This window comes from Myotis nattereri, assembly GCF_964212035.1.
Source record: "Myotis nattereri genome assembly, chromosome: 13".
Classification (NCBI taxonomy): Eukaryota; Metazoa; Chordata; class Mammalia; order Chiroptera; family Vespertilionidae; genus Myotis; species Myotis nattereri.
The window spans coordinates 26826103-26852125 of NC_138088.1; the positions used below are offsets into that span (position 1 = coordinate 26826103).

The 26023-nt window shown below is 39.7% G+C and overlaps 1 protein-coding gene across 1 annotated transcript in view; it reads left to right on the forward strand.

Annotated features, from left to right (window-relative positions):
- Positions 1 to 26023, forward strand: part of RHOBTB1 (Rho related BTB domain containing 1) — a 63415-nt gene that overhangs the window by 27633 nt on the left and 9759 nt on the right. Inside the window, exons 4-6 of the mRNA XM_081104978.1 lie at positions 14992 to 15177; positions 18001 to 18983; positions 21417 to 21535. Coding sequence (XP_080961104.1) covers positions 14992 to 15177; positions 18001 to 18983; positions 21417 to 21535 — 1288 coding nt within the window. The remainder of the gene's footprint in view (positions 1 to 14991; positions 15178 to 18000; positions 18984 to 21416; positions 21536 to 26023) is intronic.

Genomic DNA, 26023 nt, shown 5'->3' on the forward strand with positions numbered 1-26023 from the left:
TTGCCCATTAGTGAATTTCAGAGGTGGATGCAAACCCAGCTCTGCCTGACTCCTGGCTCCCACTCTGCCTACCTTACCAGGCTCCCTCCACCTCCTTTTAAACAGGATGCAACTGAAAAACCACTCCACCTTGATGAGCTAAGTGTCTGTTTGCTGTTTCATATTTGTGCAGACTCAGAACTAGAAGAGATCTCGAAAGGTCATCTAGTTGAATTATTTTCTTCAGAAAGGGAAGTCATCCACCCAAGAAAAGGTACTAAGAGGAGCCCTTGTGTTCACTGGAGATGAAAGGTAGCAGAGTAGCAGCATCACCATCCTAACACTTAACACATTTGAAATCTGTCAAACCCTCTCTTGTCTGGAGTGAATGACTCCAACTCTCGTGTAGCCTGTCTTCCCACCACCTACTTTCTATCCACTTTTGGATGAACTTTTGAAGCTCTTTTCTGGATCTTTTTAAATGTCAAGAACAAGACTGTACATAGTAACCATGACTGTGATCAGCTGCTCTCTTTTTTTGGCAAGAAAAGAGCCTCTTTTTAAAGGGATATCACTCAACTCAGTTTATCCCTGAAACTATTATAAGAATGAAATGTTCACACTTAGGTACCTGGCACTGAAAATGTAGACAAATAGGATGGGGCCTGCCTTCAACAGGACAGGGCCCCTCTATTCCTCTCCGATAGCCATGCCACACATGAATAATTATAAATTGTATTGTTTCCTTTCCTTGGAAACTTCCAGCATTGATCTGTCTCAGGCCCTTCAAACACTGAATAAAGCCTATGGTGCTGGAGGTGGTGGTGACAACAGCAGCTACGATTTAATTGGGGCTCCTCATGAGCCAGGCCTGTGATAGGTGCTGTATAAATCTCGTCCCACTTCATTCCTGTGGTGACCCTGCAAAGCAGGCTCTCTTCATAGTTGAGCAAATAGGCACAGAAAGGGACCAAGGTCAGACAGCTAAGAAATAGTAAAGCTGAAGTTTTCCTGACAGTTTTATCTGCCTCCAAAGCCTATATCTTCCTTTGCACCATGCTTTTTGGCTGATGGTGATGCTTGATCAGAAATTTACTTTAAATTTATTCCTGGTGCAGTCTAATTCCTATGTTGTTTTGTTTTTTGTTTTTGTGGACACTGAAGACCAGCATTCACCATCTGTCACCAGCTCTAATATTCCATTGTTCTTCTTAAGTTTTTATACATAGCAAATAGCTAAATGCCTTATGTGCATCTAAAAGTAGCTAAAAATGAGTCCTTTTACTTCCAGTAAACATGATACATTCAAGTGAACTTTCTGAGTGTGAGTAGGAATCTTGGGTACAGATGGGCCCTCATTTCTGCAGGTTCCGAATCCACAAATTCTAACGACGACGGATTGAAAATATTCAGAAAAACAATGTTAATGTTGTTGCTGACATGTACTATGTAGTTAAGCCTATGATGACTGTGTCTGTACTGAATATGTACAGACATTTTTCCTTGTCATTATTCCCTAAACAATACAGTATAACAGCATTTACAAGCACTTACATTGTATTACATATTATAAATAATCTAGAGACTATTTAAAATATATAGAAGGATATGCATAGGTTACATGCAAATACTACACCATATGTAAAGAGACTTGAAAATCCTCACATCATGGTATCCACAGCAGTTCCTGGAACCAATCCCTGTGGGTACTGAGGCATGACTGTATTTTATAATGGCATGCTTTCTCCCCAAAATTTAACTTAAGCATGCAGAACTACTGTACTTGCCCTTATACAGAACAGGTTCTAATCATATTGTCAGTCTAGTTGGAATCCATTTATTCTAGAAATTATTCTTACACTCTGTTTTTTCCCAAATATTAGCTCCTATGAAAAGTACAGTATATGCTTTAAATGGTAACATTAATTAGAGCCGTGGTTTCTGTGTGTCTTAGGTAACTGATGTTTCACATTGAAGGCACATGTAATCAGATACAACATGAATACATCCCAATTTGAGTGCTCGGTTGAGGTTCTTTAAAAAATTCAGGATTATGGGTCTGTGTCTTTGTCTGGGATTGGCTGTACTTGTGGTTAATGGCGAGGGAAAAATCAGAAACAACTAATGCATCTAGAAGAGTATTTTGAGGTAGCTCTTATTGTTCATGGCACATTCTAAACGCTGAGCCAGAAGTAACATCTTAATGATGATTTCAGGATGGCAAAAACCCTGTTTGAGAGAAATATATCAAAGTGAGGTGGACCAGGGCCAAGACTAGGGTAAGGTGAGTAAGACATTCTGCCTCAGGCATAAAATATAAATAATAATACTTTTTAAAAAAAGATAGGAGCATTATTACTGGTGTGTGTGTGTGTGTGTGTGTATGTGTGTGTGTTTCTGCCTCAAGCTCAGTATTGGCACTGTTGCTGATCTTGATTTTATTTAAAATTTTGGTATTTCGTTCATCATGGATTTTTTTCCCTTTAATTTTTTAAAGATGTGTTTCATCTGGATTACTGAGATTTTTGGCACCTCTGTACGTTTTTGCACTTGAGGCAAGTGCTAAACTCTCTTCACCCAAGACCTGGTCCTAATGGTGGACTTCACAAATTGATAGCAAAGGGAGGAAAGTTAGCAATGCATGTTCTTTATGGGAAAGTAATTGAAACCACATGTGTAGTACAAAGGGATCTAGGAAAATTCTTACAACTTATATCTTAAAGATATTTAGTTCTGCCCTAGCCGGTTTGGCTCAGTGGATAGAGCATCGGCCTGCGGACTGAAGGTTCCCAGGTTCGATTCTGGTCAAGGGCACATGCCTGGGTTTCGGGCGCAATCCCCAGTAAGGGGCGTGCAGGAGGCAGTCGATCAATGATTCTCTCTCATCGTTGATGCTTCTTTCTCTCTCTCCCTTTTCCTTCCTCTCTAAAATCAATAAAGATATATTTTTAAAAAAGATATTTAGTTCTATGTACTGCTGTGGCTTAAAGGACTAAGACCTGCCCAGGTTACAGAAAACAGTAGAAAGACATAAACAGTTCGTTGGACCAAGGGATAAGAATAGTTATTCCCTAAGAGGTTAAACTAAAACTGCTAGTTCTCATACTTGAGTATGCCTAAGCACCCTGGTTATTTTGGTTTCAGAGTCCTGGGGAGAGATGAATCAGCAAATTTTAGCTAGTGTCTGGATGATTATAAAGCAGATGGTTCTCAAGTTATGCTTTGGTAAACACTGCCGTGGAATTATGATGCTCTTTACTGAACCTGGGCCAACAGGGAGGAATCTCTGGAAGATTAAAAAGAGAACTTGAGCCCTAACCGGTTTGGCTCAGAGCGTTGGCCTGCGGACTGAAGGGCCCCAGGTTCGATTCCGACCACGGGCATGTACCTTGGTTGTGGGCACATCCCCAGTAGGGAGTGTGCAGGAGGCAGCTGATCGATGTTTCTCTCTCATTGATGTTTCTAACTCTCTGTCCCTCTCCCTTTCTCTCTGTAAAAAATCAATAAAATATATACAAAAAATAAATAAATAAAAAATAGAAAGAGAACTTGAGAGTAAAGGAAACCAAAGAATACATGCTATGTGATTCCATTTGTATAAAATTCTAGAAAATTCAATCTATAATGATAGAAAGTATATTGTTAGAAAGGATATTGTTGGTTGCCTGGGAAACAGGAGGGAGGGAGGAATAAATTACAAAGAAGACACAACTAAACTTTGGGGGTGATGAGTGGCTGTTATCTTGATTAGGATGATAGTGCCAAAGGGTGAATAGTGTATTTTGATTGTATCTCAAAGTGTTTTTTTTTAAATAGAAATATTATGGGCAATAAAAGTAGTCTATGATATGCAAGAAAATTTTCATAGTAAACAATATATGTTTTAATTATTTATAGAACTTAAAATTCTCATTGAAAACATAAATCATTTGTGTGAATTTGAAAATGGGTGGGAATGGGGCCAGATTTTTAATAGTAGAATGTGAGAAATGGTTTGGTTCTAGAAGTCAAAGCTAATGATGACCACTATCAAATTGTCCCCAAATCATGCTGGTTCCCTTTTCCAAAAGATAGAGCCCTCAGATGTCAGATTATAGTCTGACCAAATAGCCTATGTCTTTAGCTATGGTTATGTGTGTGTCTTTTTCTAAGAAAATTATTTTGACCAGGTACCTTGCGATAGCCAAATAGAGAACAACACGTTCCATGAAAGTTTTCCATATCTCCATCAAATAGCAACAATTTAGTCTTTTCTAGTGGGTTTGTTCGCGACCTGGGGGATGCCGTGGTTCTCTGGGAGTTTACAAACGACCTTTTCCATTTGGTACTCAGCCACTCTGGCTGGGAATTGGGTGCAGAGTGTAGCTATCAGGAGTGTCCTCTCACTGGATTAAGCACTAAGTAGAGGTGTGAGGTTCCACCCTTGTTAGTTTCTCTGGTTGAGTCCCAACCTACCTTTCCAGCCTCATCTCTTGCTGCCTGCATAACAAGATATTTATAGTTCCCCATCCTCTGTTGCCTCTTGCCCACAAACATGCTTTACATCCACATGGAAAAATTACAGTTATTACTCTACCTATTCTTTACCTACTTAATTACCACTAATAGTCTAAGAATTTAGAACAAGGGTCAAAAAATCCCAGAAGTCCTCTTCATCCCTATCACCTTCAGAATCCAGGTGAAGTATCTCTCCTTTATGTTGCCATACAATACCTTCACAAATCTCTATTACAGCCACGATCACATTGTTTGAAAATGGTTCCTTAATCTTTTCCCCTCCCCCTTTTTCCTATTATTCCTAGTATTTTTAGAACAGAGATTTTGTCTTTCTACTCTATGTCCCCAGTGCCTGGACCTGGTACACAGCAGGAGCTTAATGAATGTTAGTTGTTGGAGTACACGAATCTATCGATTGATCTTATACAAGCCAGGATTTTCTAAGGCCCTTATGAAGAAATATCATAACAAAACCAAATTATTTCACAAGGTTGAATTTTACATTTGAACTTTTAAAATAAGAATAACAAATCTTGTACCAACCTGAAGGTTAGGAAGATGGAAAACACTGGTGCCAGCCTCTCGTCAATGAATTAGCAAATGAGAAGATCAGCTGTGAAGCCAAGAGAAAAGGGAGGGAAGCACCGTCAGCCACAACCCCAAACCTCTCTTTTTCCCCCCAATATTTGGATTTGAAAATTTCTTTTGGAGTAACTTGTTTGAGTGAGCATTACTAAACAGAGAATTACTTGTATTAATGCTAATGCTTTTCCAACTATAGGTTGTTTTCCTCTGGGTATCATTTCCAAGATCTTTATAAGAATCATTTTTAAAATAATTATATATATAATTATTCCATTTTCCGAAAGATGAGGCATTAAGGAGAACAATTAAAGTTGGATTATGACTGCTCTGTGCTTATCCAAAACAAACAAAAATACATTAGACTAAATGCATATAAATAATTGGTAAAATTTAAAGTGATGGAAATTTATGGATTATATACTAAAGCATAGGATTTCAGTGATGCCAAATCATCTGGAACACAGAAAATACGTCTGTGCCATACTCTGTGCCCCCCTCCACCTGCTGTCCCACACTGTCCTTCCTTCTCTGAACTGGTACAGTTTGTATTGTAACCAGAAGACAGAATATTCCAAGAGCCAGATTCCCGTGCCAGACTCAGCCCTATGTCCAGGATGAAATTGTCCTTGGGAAAAAGCAGTGCCAAATGAGATAGCAACAGGGCTTGATTGATGGCTGGAGTCACTCGTGTTCCAAGACCTACAAGAATGCTTGCTGCTGCCCAAACACTGGTCATGGCTGGGGGAAGGGTTGTTTGTGGTTCAACCCAGAAAAGCATTGATGAGCCCAAACGATGCCACAAAAATATGAATAATAAGGCCACTAGATGGGTAAAAAGAATAAAAAATATGCATTGTTCAATACATTAACATCTTGTGTTCTACCCTCTTTTTTACCTTTTTTCTATTACTACTTAATAACTACAAGCTTGATAACTTGGATCAAATCTACCTAAGTAGATTTTCTTCATGGAGGAAGAGAAAAAAACATCAGTTTGTGATGTTTCTATACTGGAATTTTCTGATGAAGAAATCTATTTCAGTCATATAGTATTTTTGCTTTTAAATTAGGAGGTAAAATTAAAGAGACTGTTGAGTAATTCTGTGTCTTCAAAGGGTAATTCTATTGCCATCTTTCAGCAAGTCCATATCAATAAAGGAATGATCTGGTAAGCCAAAAGGAAAAGATCTCTTGCTGAGAATGTTCTTCCTTCTAATTAGCTGTAATATACAAGGTATTTCCTCGGTGACTTTTGAACCCATAATCATATGTGTCTGACAGTAATTAGTACTTCATAGTTTACAGAACACTTCAACAAATATTTTTTCAGTGAATCTTAACAATAATCTATCAGTAACTTTTAATATTGGCCATTCATTAGATTTCCACAATTATTCCATCACTTTATTCTCTCCCCAGAACTCTTATGCCCCCAGCAGGCAGTATATAGAGCAGAGTCAGAAGAACCAAGTATTGAATTACAGAAAGATAAAGCAAATTTTCAAATTCTCTTTTAAACTTATCCCCTTGGCTATCTTTCTATTTTAGTGATTTTTAAAAAAAATTTGGTTTTTGGCATTTTTTTTAATGATGGTCTGTGAAATAGAAGGTGTTCCCTTAAGCCTTAATTCTATGTAATGAACACAGAATTAATTCTGAAAGTAGCTTCCCTATTTCTTTACATTTCCTTTGCTTCTGGAGATAATCTAATTCCTGGAAGAGATCATTAATCCATTATTCTGGTGTTTTGAAAGTATCCAATTAGATTGGGTAAATGGGTTTTTTAGAAAAATTCACACAATTTAAAAACAATATTGCCCGGCTAATTTCTGCTGTATACCAAAGATATATTGCTGTCTTTCAGCAGTAATTGTCTGAAGAAAGAGAATAACTCACATACTATTTTCATTCTTTTTTTAAAGTATTTTATTTTTTTAATATATTTTATTGATTTTTTACAGAGAGGAAGGGAGAGGGATAGAGAGTTAGAAACATCGATGAGAAAGAAGCATTGATAAGCTGCCTCCTACACATCCCCTACTGGGGATGTGCCTGCAACCAAGGTACATGCCCTTGACCAGAATCGAACCTAGGACCCTTCAGTCGGCGGGCTGACGCTCCATCCACTGAGCCAAACCGGTCAGATCCTATTTTCATTTTTTATTAAAATTATAAAATATCCCTTGACTTATTTTAGACCTAAGTTTATTTCTTTTAGATTTTGAGTCTGCAAACATATTGGCATCTATATTTTTTATCCTCCAATATCTATAAGGCTTTTTATTTGATAAACAGTAACGGAAGGGCTCTGTTGTTACAATTGCTATGTTGTATACAATGGAAGACAAACTAATAGGAACAGAATAAAATGCCTAAAAATGAAACTCACAATATAGTGGTGAAAACAGCACATAAATAATTACAATTCGGTGTTAGAAATGCTGAACTAAAGATGTCAGTACAAGGAACAGGGAAGAAAGAATTGCTCAGGATGAATACTCAAGCAACATTCTCAATTTTTCTTGGTCATCCCCTACACCTAGCCCATCAGCAAACCCTGTTGGCTCTATATATATATATACCAGTAGAATGCAGCCACTTCTTACCATCTGCTCCCAGGCCAAAGTCACCATCATCTCTCACTGCATTATCTCATAACTGTTCCCCTTCTCCTACCTTATCCCTCCTGGCAACCCTCTCCCAACCACCATTTAGTCAGTTTTCATTATAACAGTGGGTGATCCTTTTAAAACATAAAGTACTCTGGTTTCTCTTCAGATCGCATAAATCTTTCGCCTTTTTATTTTTTTTATTTTTTATTTTTTTAAAATATATTTCTTTATTGATTTCAGAGAGGAAGGGAGAAGGAGAGAGAGATAGAAACATCAATGATGAGAAAGAATCATTGATTGGCTGCCTCCTGCACACCCCCCACTGGGGAACGAGCCCGCAACCCAGGCATGTGCCCTTGGCCGGAATCGAACCTGGGACCCTTCAGTCCACAGGCTGACGCTCTATCCACTGAGCCAAGCCAGCCAGGGCAATCTTTCGCCTTTTTAAAACACAGATTATATCATGTCATTCTGCTCAAAAACTCCGAATGGTCTATCAGTTCACTTGAAGTAAGAGCCCCTGAGGCTCTCCCTACCTCTGCCCAGCATTGCCTCTCAGCTCAGCTCCTGCTGTATTCCCCCTGGCCCTCAGGGAAACAGCCCAGGCATGCTTCTGCCTCAGGGCCTTTGCACTAGCTTTCCTTGTTCCACTGTATTCTCCCTCAAGATATCAGCAAGTTAGCGCCCTCACTTCCGGTCTTTACTGAAATGTCACCTTCTCACTCAGGCCTTCCCTGGCCACATTTCAGTAGCACCTTCTGCTCCCCAATATTTCTGTCCCCATGTCCTGTTTTATTTTCTGTTAGTACTTGTCACGACCTAACATAGTATGTATTTTACTGCTTTTGTTTGCTTGTTTTGCTTATTGTCTCTGTATGAGGAGGATAAGAACAGTGAGGACAGTCATTTGTGTCCTTGACTAATTGCTGTGTCCCCAGTGTCTAGAAGATTGCCTGGTACACAGCAGGTTACCAGTTAATATTTCTGGAATAAATGATTGAATGACTGCTTATTGATATTGGATGAGTGACTTAACAAGTTCTTGTACCTTTGTCCATTCAAAGAGGATTGCTGAGAGACCTGGGTTAAACTCCCTTTCTTATTGTGGTAGAATGATCATGAGGGCTTGTTTCAGAAGAGTCAGGGAGGTTAATCCCAGAGACCTCCCATCTGACATTCTGGCTGATATGGAGGCTTTCTTCTGTTTACAGCTAGTCTTGCTCTCAGGAGAAAACATTAACAGTGTAGGAAGGAAGTTCCTTAGTCACTTAGCTTCAGGGAAAGCCAAAGAGAAATGAAACTGACAGGTGGAGCAGGGGGGGCATTTATCACCACAATTTCACCTTCTATTAAGCAAGCCTTCTTTATGTCAATACTTCCTGCTTCCATTGACCAAGAGTTAAATCAGATTGCTTAACCTATTCTTCTAACAAATTACTTGTGCTTCACTCAATTTCACAAGCATTCAACTTTTTCTGATGATTGTGCAAGGTGTAAGAATATACTAAATGGAGCATAGATTGCTAAGTATAGAAAATAGAATATCAAGTGGAAAATAGCCAGTTTCCATTGGATGATAACCAACAACCTTCTAGGACAGGGCCATTTCCCCCTGTGATATTTGTGCTATGATGGTAACACCAACCATTTTTAAGACTTGCACAGTATTTATCTTAGGGTTTGGTGGCATTGGTTGGGGCGTGGCTATGGCTTCCCTGCATAAGAGTGTGCATTGCTCTGGTCCCATTTTTGGAGGGTGGGGGAAGACTGGTTTAAAATGCTGATTCCTACTAAATATGCGGTTACGGGCTTAGAAGAAATAGTTGTGCATGCTAATCATTCCCAAATCTGAATATATTTCAGGGTGTTTTCACAGTTTTCCCCACATAACATCTGTCCTTAAGAAGCCTCACTGCTATTGGTAAAGTATTGACTTGATTTCTCTGCTCACCTCCACGGCGCTGCATGGTACTGCCCTGCCAGGCGCTCCCCTGCAGGTCTCTCCATCTCCCATGAGTATGAGCTTACACAGCCATTCATCTCCAGGTGGTTATGTTCACCATCACTGACAATCCCGCCACATCTCATACACACCACCGGGCTGCTCCCCTACTAAAATTTTCCCCAGCCACATGTTACACATTTATTTTCTCCGCCATGCTCCCAGCTGTTTCGTGCTGTTTGGGTCTGTCTGTTTGCATAGCTCTGTCAGACATATGCATGAAAGGTGCATTGTTGACATGACTGGTTTTGAAAATGTTTCTGAAAAGAGCCTACCTCGATTATTTGGGAGGTGGGAGGAAGAGGAAGTTTGAAGCCCCAAAAGTAGAGGTCAGAGACTCCTACTTAAATCTTTGTCAAAAGGGGACAAAGAAAAGAATGTGATCATGATCTCCACCCCCATATAAAGGGTGTGGATGTCTCCACTAAAAAAAAAGAAGAAGAAAAGAAAGAATGATAGGCAGTAGTGACATAAAGAGGCAGGATCCATAGAACAAAGGGCACAGTTTTAACAAATGTTTGTTAAAAAGGGCACACTTGCAGGCAAGACTCAGGTTAATATCATTGTTAGCTTTCTTTTAGTCACTAAGTTCAAGACACCCAACCAGAACTGGCCCATAGAGAAGAGTGTTTGGCTGTCCCTCTCACAGCTGTCTGGTATACTGCATGGACTCCGCTGTCCTTCACATTGCCCATCAGACTGGCCTGGTTTTAGGTTTCAGATAAAGAATAATTTAGGAATTATTTTTCACTTAGCCAGATAAGAAAGCATAAGTTAACTGGACAATGATGGGACTAGAAAAGGGAACACAACAAGCACTTTTGGAAATTAACTTAGGAAACTCGTTCCTAATAACCAATTTTTGATAGTGATTATCTGCCCTTTTCAACCACTTCTTCAAAGGATGAATTTGGTATTTCTGGTTGGAAAATCAGTTTAGCTTCTCATTGCTTCTCTGGTCTTTTCCTACTACGTTTGCTATATTTGATTGTAGTTTTATAAAGATAGGCCTTGCGAACATGTGTGGCATTTGCTGTTTAATGGGTAGCTCTGGCCAAGATATGTGGATAAGATGCACTTTTTTCAGACTTTTTTCCTTTAATCTTCCAACAAAGATTGGTCCCAACTTTGCATGTACTCCTTATGTTATCCAAATATCTTTGCCAATCTTTTCACATGCTATTTTTGGCCAGTGTTCTACTTGAAAGATCAATGAAAAATATGCTTTTTTGTTTGTTTACCATCAAAAGAAAAACTGATGTGATTGAGGTTGGCTTTATCAGCTCAAGCATTTTTGGATGACTAGATCTCTTTCTGATTCCCTCCCCACCTGCTACCCCTCCATGAAACTGATAATTCACAATGTTCAAACATACAGACTTACTTTGGATTGTTTTTTACTTAACTAATCAAAACATTATTTCATGGGCATTATTTGATATGTTAGTACCCTAGTGAAACTTTTATATATATATTTCTCCTTAGGAACAAGAAATCACATTTTCTCCAAAACAATAAACATTCATAGGCAAGCAGCTGAGACTGTACATTTGAATCCTTTGTAACCCTTGCTTTCTAATATAGTTACTTAGCCCAATCACAAAAATAAATAAGTAAACAAATAATCCAAACTTCTTCCTACCCCCTTCTCAATATTCAACTTCTGGAGTTTAGAGTTTTGTCTACTTTGTGCTTTGCCTCTTTATTCTCAAAATAGAGGCCCGATACATGAAATTCATGCAAGGGACTCGGCCCTCACAGCCCCCGGCTTCATTCAGAAGGTCGTCCGGAAGGTTGTCCAGACGGTCATTCCACCGTCCGGTATAATTAGCATGTTAGCTCTTTATTATATAGGATTCTTATGCATTCTACTCCAAATAGCTGTAGGACTACATTTAAATCCTATCAGGCTTTTTTTACAGCTGAAATAGGAACCCTGAGGTCATTTCCAGGCTAACCCTGCTGCCTAATATGTGAGAATGTCCTCATCACACCACCCCCTCCCAATTATTTTTAAACTCAGTTCTTCAAAGTAAAAAACAAATAAATAACAGAACTATAGAAGTAAACACACTAGAAGTTCCCTTTTTCTCTTGTTCCTTCATAGGAATGGCATTTTTAAACATGAGCTGTGTAGACATTGAAGAGCCTCCACATGGGAGTGAATGGTTTGATTAAAGGTCACTTAAGATCTTAGTTCCTTGGAATTCTGCCTAAAGCTGGAGATATTCTTCACTGTAGGTTTTGTGCCTTCTTTGACTACATAGAAAAAAATGGCTCAAAAAAGCAGAGGGAATAAATGGCATTCTCAAAATAGTTACTTGATTGTATAGGTGTTTGTGTCACAGAGGATACTGATGTGTTGAGAGTGAGGAATTAGAAAAGGATGTTGAGATAAGGAGGGATGTGTTAAAGCAGCATCTTCCTATGGCCTATCGTTATATTCATTGACACAGTTTCTTGGTTAAAATCAGGTTTCGAGTACTGCGTTCATATTGCAGCCTAAGGAATAGGATTCTGTGTCATCTGTACACAATGTTTTCTTCATTTGCATTTATATTTAGATCAGCAAGGGTTAAACTGAATACATTTAAGCAAAGATGATATTCTTAACTGCTTTCCATATGAAATTATGGGGACAGATTCTCATGGATGTGCATTAAAAAGGGAAAAAAATAACTTTATTCCAAGGATACAAGTAGAATTTTGACTCAGTAAATTATTTTAGCTTCAGAGGTAGTATTCCTCTCAGCACAGTCTCTTCTCTTTAACTATCATTCTTTTGAGTAAATATTTACAGAGCACGGAATTATATTTCTAGCTTTCCAACAGCATGTCATACATTGAAATATTGATGGGACACAGTTAGAAGTTGGGCCCTCCGGACTTGTATTGTGTGGTGGCATTGTGCTACTATCATCAGGAGATTCAATTTTTTCCAACCCCCAAGGTCCTGTCTGTACTTGTTTACAGGTCATCTGGAGAGTAACTAGTATGTGTTCAGCGGCATGAGTGTTATCACAGTAACCTTGGCAACAGAGCTAGCTCTGATTTCAAAACATCACATGCTGTATCATAAAATTAGATAACGGAATTGACATTTAGCTACATGTCTGTCATATAAATTAAACCCTGAGAATGATTTCCTTTATAGTCACATACCTTAATATGGAAAGAGAAGGCACCAATTAGAACAATTTTATACAAATACATATTATTCCACTTTTAAGTGGTAAATACATTTCCTCAATCCTTTCTCTATAATATTGAAACTCGGATATTGCCATATTATTCTCACACTGCCGAAATTCATGGTGGCTTTATTTTATGATCAGGATGAAGCTTACAGCAGAGCTACATCAGATATCCTATATAAATAGGATTATGAATAATAGAAAACTCAGCTCCTGAAAAAAAATGTAAAATTCAAAGCACTCTTGGCTTTACTGGGTACTGTTATTTATGCTAATTAGAAGTAAGACTGCACAGAATATTCTACTAAATCAGAATCCCAAAGACAAGACATGCTTCCCTTTCATTTATATATTTATGAATATTTTACACATATTTTCCAGTATCCAAGATTCTTTGATAATATCTTTATTTCAAGGACAATACACATGCAGATTAATACATTTATCTACTTTGAGTCCTAGGTCCTCTTTTGTGATTTATAAATATTTTAATCTCAGCATTTTTCTCTATATTTGCTCTGATCTGTTGCAGTTATATATATATATATGTAAATGTAAAGAGTTAACGTGTGATTTACATTTAATGTAAGCATCCTGCAGTTTTCTATCTTGCAAATGATTATTTTTAGAAATGTTATGGTTGCCTGGATATATTTGTTTGTCTTTATTGATATGTAGGGGGGAAGCTCATTAATGATTTAAAAGAAGGTGTTTTGATTAAATTTATTCCTAGTATTTTTTGAAGCAATTGTGAATGGGATTGTTGTTTTAGTTTCCCTTTTTGATAGTTCATAATTAGTATATAAAAATGCAACTGATTTCTGGATATTTATTTTGTATCCTGCTGCTTTACTGAATTCTGGACCCTTGAATCTCCTGCTCAGGTTGTAAATATTAGAGGCAGGATTTCAATATATGTTTCTTTCAGGTCCCCATGGAATGTTAGCTCCTGCTCTTTGAACTAGTTCCTTTCTAATTTCCAACATATATAAATTCCCCTTCATTTATTTTGAACTAAAAAAATTAAAAATTAAAGATAGTGTTTTGATTAATCAACTTGATCTTTCTCATTACATAACAATAATCTAATAAAATTATAAGAGTTTATTTCTGAATTTAGCTGCAAGATAATCTCGAATCCTTGGGCATAAGTTTTTCTATTCCTTATACGCTTCTGCCTCAATGTTCTCATAGTCATCATTGAGCCTGTTTCAACCTAGACTGATAGTTTATAATTCTTCTTAAAGATACCTTTTAGCAACTATCTGTCAAACACCATAATGGAACAACTGTCTTGTAAAAAGTTCTTTGGCTTCTAGAACGGTAAGTTGTTATATAAAAATGAAAGATCTTTATGTCAAAATTGACTATAAAGCAATTTTTCTTTTCCCCATCTACCTGCTATATTTCATAAATAATATTGAGAAATCTGCTTCCAACATTTTCTCATCTTATTAGCCATCCATTTAACTCTTGCTATTTTTATGTTGAACACTACCTTCTTACCTTATACCTAGTAAAGAGTCAAAATCCCTGCAAATTCAGAACCAGATAAGTGGTTGTGCTCTCCACTCAGGTGCTGAAGTGGGAAGAAGGGTAGAACTCCTTCTGAGCATTTGCCACTTGTACAGTAAATACCTGTTCCATTTTCAGTATTGTTTAAACTCTTTGCTTTATCTCATTGGGTTGAGTCATCATCACCTTTATGTTTTAACTGCTAAAAGGTAGTTTGTATTGTTTTCTTTTATCTTGAAACTATTTCTTGTGATGAACAGAAATAGTTCAGCATGTTGTGGTTCCAGGACTGAGTCAAGCTTGAGTCACCATCTATACTATAGAATAGCATCACTGGAAACTTGTCAATGCATAGGCATTCTGCAGTGCAATGTGGACATGAACTTGGGCTGTGCTGATGCTGGACTGTGGGGCTTATCAGGCTCTTTGCATGACTCCAAGATGTAGTTTAATATCTAATCTCTCTCTTTTTTTTAAATTATGACATGATCATTGGCATTAGATGGATGGGAATGATAAAAGAATTAAAGTGAATGATAAAAGAAAAAAAGTGAAATGATAAGGTGATACAGTGCTGTTTGTTTGTTTTTTTTTCATTTCCTTTTAGGTCTGATGTTGTGGTCCTCTGCTTTTCTATTGCTAATCCCAACTCCCTAAATCATGTGAAAACCATGTGGTATCAAGAAATCAAGCACTTTTGCCCCCGCACACCTGTTGTCCTAGTTGGCTGCCAGCTAGACCTCCGCTATGCCGATCTTGAAGCTGTTAATCGAGCCCGACGCCCTTTAGCAAGGTAAGCCAAGAGACTCGGTGTTTCTCTGTGCTGGCCAAATTAAAATGTGGAGATAGCAGATGTCTCTGTAGCCTGGCGTTCTGTTTTGTAACAGTCTTGAGACCCCTTCAGCCAGCCATACGCTTTCAGTCACCTTATTCAGCATGAGGGTGCGTGTCCTGACCCTTCTCACGGTGATATCACCTCTTAGGTAGAAACCCATTTCACTAAATGGTTGCCCAGTGCTTGAAGTGAATTCTCTAATTATGACATGGTGTAGAGAAAAGTGCTTTGAAATTTGTAAAGTATTAAACAAAATGTTAGCTACTCATAATGTCATTCTTGAAATTATGATTATAATAAAGTTAAACAACACAGTGATCAGCACAATTTTTGGACCCAGGATCATCAGGTTCATACACGCATGCATGTCCAAGGGTTATAATCTCATTTTCCTCAATCTAGCCTCTGAGAGTATTTCATTCCGAAAATGACAGTGTCCGGCTTTAAAAAATCATATGGATCTATAGTTGCAAAACAACATTTTTTTAAAATGTTGCTAGTGGTTATGTTTTAATGTGTCACAAGTTTAATAATCAACTCAAAGGCGAATTTTAAAACGTGGTTACCAATTTGGTGGGGCGGGCAGTAAGGGTTTTTATAAACCTATGCTCCTTCAATAGTCCCTTTCTAAAAATAATTTTATGTGTTTTATGTTTAAGTGCATTTTTTTCTGAAGAGCATATCTTTTCAAAATGCTGATATTAATACCTTCTTTCAATATTTGCTAATGTGCTTGTTACAAAATTTTATCTAGATACAATTTTTTATGCTCTCACAACAAAAGCAAATGTTACTTTGTGTAAATAATTTCTGATGTTCTGGGTACATTTTGGATATATTTTCTGCAAAGATTTCATGGAAAGTTTTCACAGTCCTTCTGTTCCTAAATAAATGGCCTCTGAATCGAATATTAGAAGCCACATAGAGGACTTGCGGTGAAGAAGAGGCTGCTCGGACCTCAGAACTTGCTGCGTAAAAGAATAGGTTAAGGTGATCAGGCCTTATAACCGTGGACATGTGAAGGCCTGGGGGCGAGCTACAGGGCTCTAGAGGACGGGGAGGGGACAAGCCCTTCTACAGAGCAGTGATGAGATTGCGTAAAGGAGGTGACATTTGAGCTAAACCTTGAAAAGTGTCATCCGTTAGTGATCTTCCAGCCAGTCCCAGGACAAGGAGCACAAAATGCCCACAGAAACAAAGCTTGATGTTCCACTTTCTTCACTACACGTCCCTCCCACTTTTGCAGCACCCTACAGTTTCTCCTCTTTTCAATCCAGGTCTTCAAATCCAAATTCTACCTAGTATGATCTTATTTCCCCTAAGACTAGTGCCTGTCACTCACCTTACCTTTGGTATTGAAAGCCAAATGTTTATTTAGGAAGATAAATTCTAATCGTATGTCTCAAAATCAAGTATGCATTTATAACAGATCACATCTTAGCTATGTTCCGGAATCCATTTGTGTCTTTGCTGTGGTTATGCTATAATCACAGAACTATTCCATTACACGGCTTCCAAAGGTCTGGCCTCCCTGGGTTTGATTAGATTGTAAGTTGGTCTCATGTGCCAGCCCAAAGGAGGTAGAACCTTGTGGAACCAGAAGAAAAAAAAAAAAATTTCCAGGAACTCAGTGGAACCAGAAGGCAAAACATTTTTTTTTTGTTAATTCTTACCTGAGGATATTTTTCTCCATTGATTTTTAGAAAGAGTGGACAGGAGGAAGGGAGGGGGGAAGAGGGAGAAAGAGAGAGACTAATGCACTTGTCTAGGCAAAAATGTGATGAGGTCCTGACTAAAGAGGGTGAAAGAAAAAAGAAGGTAAAGATATGAAAGAAGATTTACAAATCTAATTACTAAGAATATAATGAGCTTTTGGATGGGGACCATTTAACTAGTTTGGAACTAGGGAGTTCTAGACTCTAATTGCTTAGTAGAGGTCTCTCAGCAACTTGCAAATGTGACTTTAGGCAAACCCTTTAAACTCTCTGCCTTCAGTTTCTTTAGAATGTAGAATGAAAATAATACCCATAGGGTTATGGTGAGGCTCAGATGAGAAAATGAATATGGACTCATTTTAAAGTAATAAAGCAAAATTTAGTGGTGATGAAGATGATGATGGTGGTCACGATGATAACCGCTAACATTTATCAAGCATAGTGGACCAGGTACTATGCTAAGCATATTATCTCATTTAAACCTCTCAACACTCTTTGAAGATATAGGTACTCATTATTATTATTCCTCTTTTAGAGATGGGAGAACCAGGGCTTAAAGAGATTAAGTAACTTTCCCAGGATCAAATAGTTAGTAAATGGCTGTTACTTCAGTTATTGTGGTTACTACTGAAAGCATTTTTTCCCTATAATCATAAGTTCTTTATATTTTAAAGACTTGAAGTTGGCAGTATATTTTTTCAAGAGGCTTTTTAAAAGCTTTAGTAGGCCCAGCCAGTGTAGCTCAGTGGTTGAGCATTGACCTATGCACCCGAAGGTCATGGTTTGATTCTGGTCAGAGCACATGACTAGGTTGAGGGCTCTATCTCCAGTGGGGGACATGCAGGAGGCAACCAATTGATGATGATTCTCTCTCGTCATTGATGTTTCTGTGTCTCTCTCTCTCCCTCTCCCCTCCTCTCTGAAATCAATAAAAAATATATTTTAAGAAATAAAAGCTTGAGAAGGATTTTAAATTATGATTCAATTGGGTCCTTAGGGAGACCCTAGCTACTACATTATTTTTCTAAAATGAAGCCGATAATAATTTTTAAATATTCTATTTCAGGCCCATAAAGAGAGGAGATATTCTGCCCCCTGAGAAAGGCCGAGAGGTTGCAAAGGAATTGGGCATCCCATACTATGAGACGAGCGTCTTTGATCAGTTTGGAATCAAGGATGTGTTTGACAACGCAATCCGGGCAGCGCTGATTTCCCGCCGGCACCTGCAGTTCTGGAAATCCCACCTCAAGAAAGTTCAGAAACCTTTACTTCAGGCACCGTTCCTACCTCCAAAAGCCCCTCCACCGGTCATCAAAGTCCCAGAGTGTCCCTCTGCGGGGACGAGCGAAGCCGCCTGTTTACTGGACAATCCTCTGTGTGCCGACGTCCTGTTCGTCCTCCAGGACCAGGAGCACATCTTTGCACACCGAATATACCTCGCTACCTCCTCTTCCAAATTTTATGATCTTTTTCTAATGGAATGTGAAGAAACTCCAAATTGGAGTGAAGTTACTTGTGAGAAGGAGAAGCAGGGCCGGGATGGCCAGGAGCAGGCATGGAGTGTCGTTGACCCAGATGAGGAGCAGGAGGAGGGGACCGGAAGGACGCCTCAGGCTGACCAGTGGGAGGCCTCCAGCCAGAACCTGTCCCAGCAGGAGATTCTAAAGCTGGAAGCCGAGGGCTCACTCCCAGAGGCACAGACACTGGCAGGCTGGAGTAAGGGGTTTCTTGGCATGCACAAGGAAATGCAAGTCAATCCCATTTCAAAGCGGGTGGGCCCCGTGACCGTGGTCAGGATGGACTCGTCGGTCCAATCGGGCCCTTTCCGGACCCTGCTCCAGTTTCTTTACACGGGGCAACTGGATGAAAAGGAGAAGGACTTGGTGGGCCTGGCTCAGATCGCAGAGATCCTGGAGATGTTTGACTTGAGAATGATGGTGGAAAACATCATGAACAAGGAAGCCTTCATGAACCAGGAGATTACGAAAGCGTTTCACGTCAGGAAGGCCAATCGCATAAAAGAGTGTCTTAGCAAGGGGACGTTCTCAGGTGAGCGGGGCCAGTGGCCAAGTCCTGGATGCCTTTGATGCGTTTGATCGAACTGTAGTCAGACATGAGCAGGGGAAAACATAACTGTCCCTAACATGGATGAGTGCTTATGTTTTCCCACATGCCAAAGTTACATGTATTTACTTATATAATTCTCATCAGACTTAAGGGCTACATATTATTATGTCTATTTTTCAGATAGGGAAACTGAGGGACACAGAAGGTTAGGTAACTTGCCCATGGTTATGCAGGTAGTAAAGGTAGACCCTGGATTTGAACCCAAGCTGTCCCCCGAAGTGCCACAATATCACAATGCTTCCAAGGATGGGTCAGGTTATCCCTGAGCCTGAGCCTGAGCCAGTCAGCTTGATGCTCACAGTTCTCCTTCAGGATTCCTTCCTGAGCAACTCTGTTCCCCACTGACCCTTCAGCAATTACGCATGACCAAAAGCAAAGACCTCTTGTCCTGAGGCACTGAAATCCTTAAGGCAATTTTGGTGACCCCTGCATTCCCACCAGGGGTGCCTCATCTCTTTCCACCCCCTCTTCTTTTTTGTTCTCACACTCCTTTCTTGTTCCTTCTTTGTCTTTGACAAGTAAGCATATCTGCCCACGGTGTCCTTACATAATTGCTTAAGCACACTGGTGGCCTGTATCCAAGATGGGTTACATGCCCATGTTTGTACTGTCTTCTATCTTGTACTATTTTTGTTTTGCAGTTGTCCTCTGTGTGTGTGTGCGTGTGTGTGTGTGTGTGTCATTATTACATTTTGATTTCCTAACTACTGATAATATGTATACTTCATTTGTGTCTTTATCTTTCATAATGCCTGTCATGATATATACATTTAGTAAGTGTTACTGAGTCTGTTCATAAATTTTAAAACTTATGAGTAATATTTACTCCAAACACTGACCGTCATGATATAAAAGCAGTCTGGAAAGTTAATGGGAAAAAAATGTTCAAAGCTGCAGCAAATTAAACAGTGGGACTCAAGTAAAGTTCATGAAATCACGCTCTCCTTACTGCAGAAGCATAATGAGCAAATACAGTGGGGAAGCCTCAAGTGAATTCTGTTTAAGGGGGAAAAGGCTATAAAATACAGTTCATGGATAATTGGAAATTTTTTAATATGAACTAGATAGTAGACGATATTAGGGAATTATTTTTAACTAGAGGTCTGGTGCATGAAATTCGTGCATGGGGGGGGGTCCCTCAGCCCAGCCTGCCCTCTCTCACAGTCCGGGAGCCCTCAGTGGATGTCCTACTGACGGCTTAGTCCTACAGACTAAGCCACAGTCTGACAGAGGCTCAGAGCAGGCACCCCGTGTGTGTGTGTGTGTGTGTGTGTGTGTGTGTGTCCACTGGGGCCTGCCCCCAGCTGTGTCGGCGGCTCAGAGCAGTTGCCCCGTGTGTGTGTGTGTGTGTGTGTGTGTGTGTGTGTGTGTCCTTGCTGGGAGCCTGCTCCCAGCCACACCGCGGAGGCCTGGAGCAGGCACCCCTCTGTGTTGATCTCTCAGGCTCCTGGCCACACCTGCGTGTTATTCTCTCCCTTGAGTGGTGGCCAGGGTGGGCTGGAAGCTTGGCTTCCTCCATCACCATGGGCAACCCAAGCCTCCAGCTCCGTGGCCGCTGCCATCTTTGTTAGGTTAATTTGAATACTCACCCTGATTGGCTGGTAGGTGTAGCGGAGTGACACCAATTTGAATTTTTCTCTTTTATTTGTGTGGATTTTCTTAGAAGTAATGATATGATTATCTAGGAGAATGTTCTTAGTTTTAGAAACTCGATAAAGTAGGAATGATGTGTAATACTATCTGTTTAATTTATATAATAATTTATATAAATTATATATACACATATAGCTGAAGCAAACATGGCAAACATTAAGTGTGATAAATGAATTGTATTATTCTTTTTTAAAAATATATTTTATTGATTTTTTACAGAGAGGAAGAGAGAGAGATAGAGAGTTAGAAACATTGATGAGAGAGAAACATCAATCAGCTGCCTCCTGCACACCTCCTACTGGGGATGTGCCTGCAAACAAGGTACATGCCCTTGACTGGAATCGAACCTGGGACCTTTCAGTCCACAGGCCGACACTCTATCCACTGAGCCAAACCAGTCAGGGCTGTTGTATTATTCTTACCACTGTTATAATTTTTTGAAGTTGTTCATAATGGGGAAGAAAAAAATATTCCTTTTTTATGTGTCTTTATGGTTCAGAGAAGTTGTGTTGTGACACTGTGTGTAAATGCTTACTCCTTAATCCTTGGAGAACATGGAGGGAATTGGGTATGCCACAGATGGGACACAAAATCACTCAATAAAGCTATGGAAGAGAGAGGACAAGAGACGTAGATGGATGGATATGGGTGCAACTCTCAATGAGGCTGACTCATGGTGGTGTTTCCTCAATCCCTGGGCAGATGTGACATTTAAGTTGGACGATGGAGCCATCAGTGCCCACAAACCACTGCTGATCTGTAGCTGCCAGTGGATGTCTGCCATGTTCGGGGGGTCATTTGTGGAAAGCGCCAACAGTGAGGTACGTGCCTTCCGAAAAGCCTAAGTGAGTGTTCATGAACGTGCATGTGTATTTGTATAAAGTGTTTTATTAGCCAGATGACTTTGCTTCTTTAACTCCTTCCGTGAAATAGTTCCTTAGGCAGTGCCTGCGTGTCAGATCACCCTCTTCTTCAATCTGCAATTGTGAGGAGCATTGATTATTGTTCACTTGTTATGTATGAGCACCTAAGTGCTTTCCATGCCTATCCTTTCATCCCCACCGCTCTCCTCTCCCCTGAAAACATGATCAGCTGTACTTTGTAACAGATGTCTCCAGGCATATTATCAAAAGCATATATAAGAGGGACAGAACCTATCTTTCCAAAGTTTAGGACAGTGAAATGTGTCTTCAGTCACTTATGTCCTAGGCTCAGCTCTGGCCTTAACCAGAGAGAGGACCTCAAGAAGCCACCTCCTTGTACCATTGTCTCCTCATCCGCAAGATGAGGGATGCACTGGATTGCCATTGAGGTCTCCTTGAGCTATGTCTCTCTCTGTGGCTCTGCCTTAACTTGCCTTCTCTGAGAGTTTGTCAACAGTAGGGAAACAGTAATACAGCAAATGGTTACTCCTCTGAACACATCTCTCAAAGTGCTTAGGTCTAGTGGAAGCCCCTTGGTTAGTGTCAGATGCTGGCCTTCTCTCCAAAAGAGGGACACTCTTTAGAGCAGAGCAAGTTGTACCTCAGAAACCCTGTATCTGCATCTTTTTACACACTCAGTTGGAAAATAAATAAAAATTTCATTCAAACACTTCTAACTTTAGCCTAGAGGTGAGCAAGCATTTTTGTTCAGTTTCGCAAGTATTTTTAACCATCTTTTTTTTTTAAGAAAAAACATGGGGACACCCCATCAAGTTGATTGTCCTAAGAGGCTTTGCTTTGCTTATCTCAGCAACTCTCCAAACTTTAAAAAGAAATACAGAAAACAATGGCTAACTTTTGGAAAGGGTTGCTCACACCAGAAATCTGAGCACTCCCATTGTGACCCAGGAGCCTGCATTTGCATCCCCAAGTAGGGAAACAGAATCCTAGAATCACAAGTTGGGATGACCAAGACTAGAGAGGTCACTGGGCCACCCCCCCTGCCTCCAGAACAAACTGCAGCTGCTGCTAAGCCAACCCCCAGCAAAAGGCTGTCTGCTGTTTGGAGAAAAGCATTGGAACTATCCTGACGACCTCTCCTGGTGCCTTTCAGCCATTGTAGATCAGGAACTTCTCACATGTGACAACGAAAAGGTCCCTGTACTGTCAGAGGTGTTCTGGGGAGCTATCATGGAGACCCCTGTAGCCTGTGGAGGCCCCACAGTGAAGGAGCTGCGAGGCTCGCATCCCAGCTCCTCTCTCTGCAAGCTTGAGGCCTTGGGCCAGTGATCACCCTTCTGAGCTCGTCTCCCTATCTGGAAATCATGAGAATAAGCCATAGTGTGGTCATTAGGTGTAAGAATGAATACGTGCAAAGCACCTCATCAACTGTACATAATGGTAGCTGTCAGGAGTCTTATTTTGATGATATTCTTTATCTCTTCCAAAAAAAAAAAATGTGAGGAAGCCACTGATTAATAAAACTTCATCCTAAAGGCATTTCACTGACTTCAGTTCTCTATAGATAAAGAGCCCAGAGGCTCGCTTCCCTTCTTTCTCCAGCTCACTGCAATGTGTGCCCATGGTGCTGTAGCCGCCTGCGATTAACCCAGCAGGGAGAAGCTGATCAAGGTCGGGGACCCAGGCACAGAGGGACACTGTGGAGCTGACCTCACAAATGCTAATCCCCTTTATCCCTTCCCAGAATGGATTGTAATTGTCTCCAGATTAAAATGTGCAGGAGAGGTGACCGAAGCAAAAACTTGGCAGCAAATGTGAATGTGCACGTATGCCTCCCCTGGAAATGACCACCTGTTGAGCACTCCCCCAGAAAGTGAGGGTCGCTCACCACTTAGAGCTGTAGCTAAGGCTAATAACAGGTATGTTTTGATCCAACCCAGCTCAAAAGACAAGGCCCTGGAACCAAGCAACCAAAGGTCTGTGCCGAAATTCCTCTAGCCAGTGTATGGCAAATGCCACGTGCACAGACATTCCTGCCCTTTCCTGCTCCTTCTCTTCATATCCAGTTTAGACTGTGATCGTTAGGTAATGTTGAACTCCTGTCTCAGCTCGATCTGGGGCAAGTGGCCAGCCTCTCTAAATCTGTGTCCTCATCCGTAAAATGGGGATAACAGAGAAGGAGAGAACCTTCTTTAGAGGGCAGGCAAGGCAGGAGAGTGTGTGCGTAACGCATTGAATTTGGTGTCTAGAACATTTAAGAATCGTTAGTGACCATCATCCAACTAGAGGATTCTTGTTAAATGCTTTCTAATGAGGAGTTAAAGATCTTTGTCCCCTGAAAGCCCTAAGTGAAAGCCCCCGGTTTCCTTCCTGGTAGAGGTGGTTTTGGGGGTAGGGAAGAGCACTCAAGCGCCCAGTAAATGCTCCAGGGTTGATTTGGGTCCCTATGTGCACTTGGGATTTGTCTTTTCTAGGCCACCTTTTAACTCTGTTTTGTCCTGTGAAAATCTGACTTCCCAATACAAAATGCAGCCTATTTTTTGGCATTAATAGAATTCACATGCATATTCAGAAAATAATAAAATGTGCCCATTGATGTTCCTTTAACTTTTTTTGTCATTTAATATTTAAGAAGACACTATTTTACGTATATTTTTCTCATTACTTTTAATACAGCAGTAAGCACAATTCTCTCCCCAGAGGTTCGCAGCAAATGGTTTATTAAAAATGCATGCCAGGGTTGTAGTAAGCCATGCTCTGGATCTACAATACTTTCTCATCCTCTAGGAGACTGTCTCTAATTATAAGCCTAATAGTCTGAGCTGATCTTTGCAATTAAAATTTTAAACCAACTAAACTGGAATATGGAATGTTATTTAGGATAGCATTATATTCTCTTTTATTACTCTCTTTTTAAAAGCTATATCAAGCAGGTACAATGCAAAATTCTTAATTCCATTTCTTATGTCACTTTATATTATTTTTTAATTCTATAAAACAGTCTCTCCATAGTTAATCAGTTCCATTTTAAATGTTGAAATCACATGAATGGGCTTTAAAAAAATAAAAAACAATGAACTATGAGGGAAAAACAATGTGTGCTCTGAAAGTGTTTTTAGTTTATTCTTATTTGCTGGTTACTTCCAAAAGTCCCTAACATTATTTTCCAAAAAGGGCCATCACTTCAAAAAAATATTAGTACCATTTAGCAAGAAGGAAGCAACAAGTCACGAATGATTACAAATGTCAGAACATTCCAAAGACACTGAGAGTTTTGGGGGCTGCTTGCTGGACTCTGCCATCTCTTAGAACCATGACTTAGAACAGACTCTTACAAAGAAAAACAAAAACCTGCTAAAGTAATCTGAATATTGTGAAAATCCATATCAGTGAAAAAGGAAAAACCTCAGATATCATTGACTCCAAATTTCTCCCCTATAAAAGATGAGGCAACTGAGATTCATAAAAGGTGAATGATTTGTCAAACATCACCCGGCATTGTAGTGACATCCCTGGCCTGCCCCAGACTCTTGCCCTGTCCTTCAAGCCCGTATTTTTAGAAACAGCAGACATCCTCCCCTCTGAGAGAGCAGGGGTTCACAGGAAGCCCTTGGGCTTTTTATATTACAATCACTAACACCTTTAGCACTTGGCACTTTGTAAAATGTGCACTGTACTTTCACAATCAAAATGGCTCCAATTTTAAAGTTTTACAACTTAATTAGCCTTCCATTATCTAGAAAATTGTACTAATCCAAACACCACTTTTGAGAGAGAAAATTTTGCCATGTGCTCACACATACAGAAACAATTGGGTGTTTAGAAATAAATCTATGTATGTATAAAATAAATGCATGTGTACATAAACATGTCTACCTATGTAAGCATGCACACAAGTACAACCAGTGTTAGATTCACTGGAATAGCAATTAATTACAATACAAGGGCTTTTTATTTCAAAATAATATTAGTAATAGTTTCTACTTGCCAAGTTCTATATGTTGCAGAGGTTATTTGCAATGGTCACACTTGTTAAATCGTGGATGGTAATAACCGATATACCTTATTTATGGAATAATAATTGTTTCCACTGACAATACCTGAAGGAAGCAGGGGAGATAATTTTCTAAATATATCTAGGAATTTTATGAGCCTTTCCTTTGATAATTAGGGGGAAGTTCTGTCTGAAAGGATATTCCCTCTCTGAGGTGGCTGGTGGCTATACAAGAGAATAATAGAGAAGGTTGCTATGCTTGAAAAAATTCTGGAACCACTAGAATACATTAGACATGAGGTGAGGGAGGGAGAGAGAGAGAGAGAGAGAGAGAGAGTGGGAGAGTGGGGAGAGAGAGAGAGAGAGAGAGAGAGAGAGAGAGAGAGAGAAGGGAAGAGGGAAGAGAGGAAAAGAGAATAAAACTCGATATA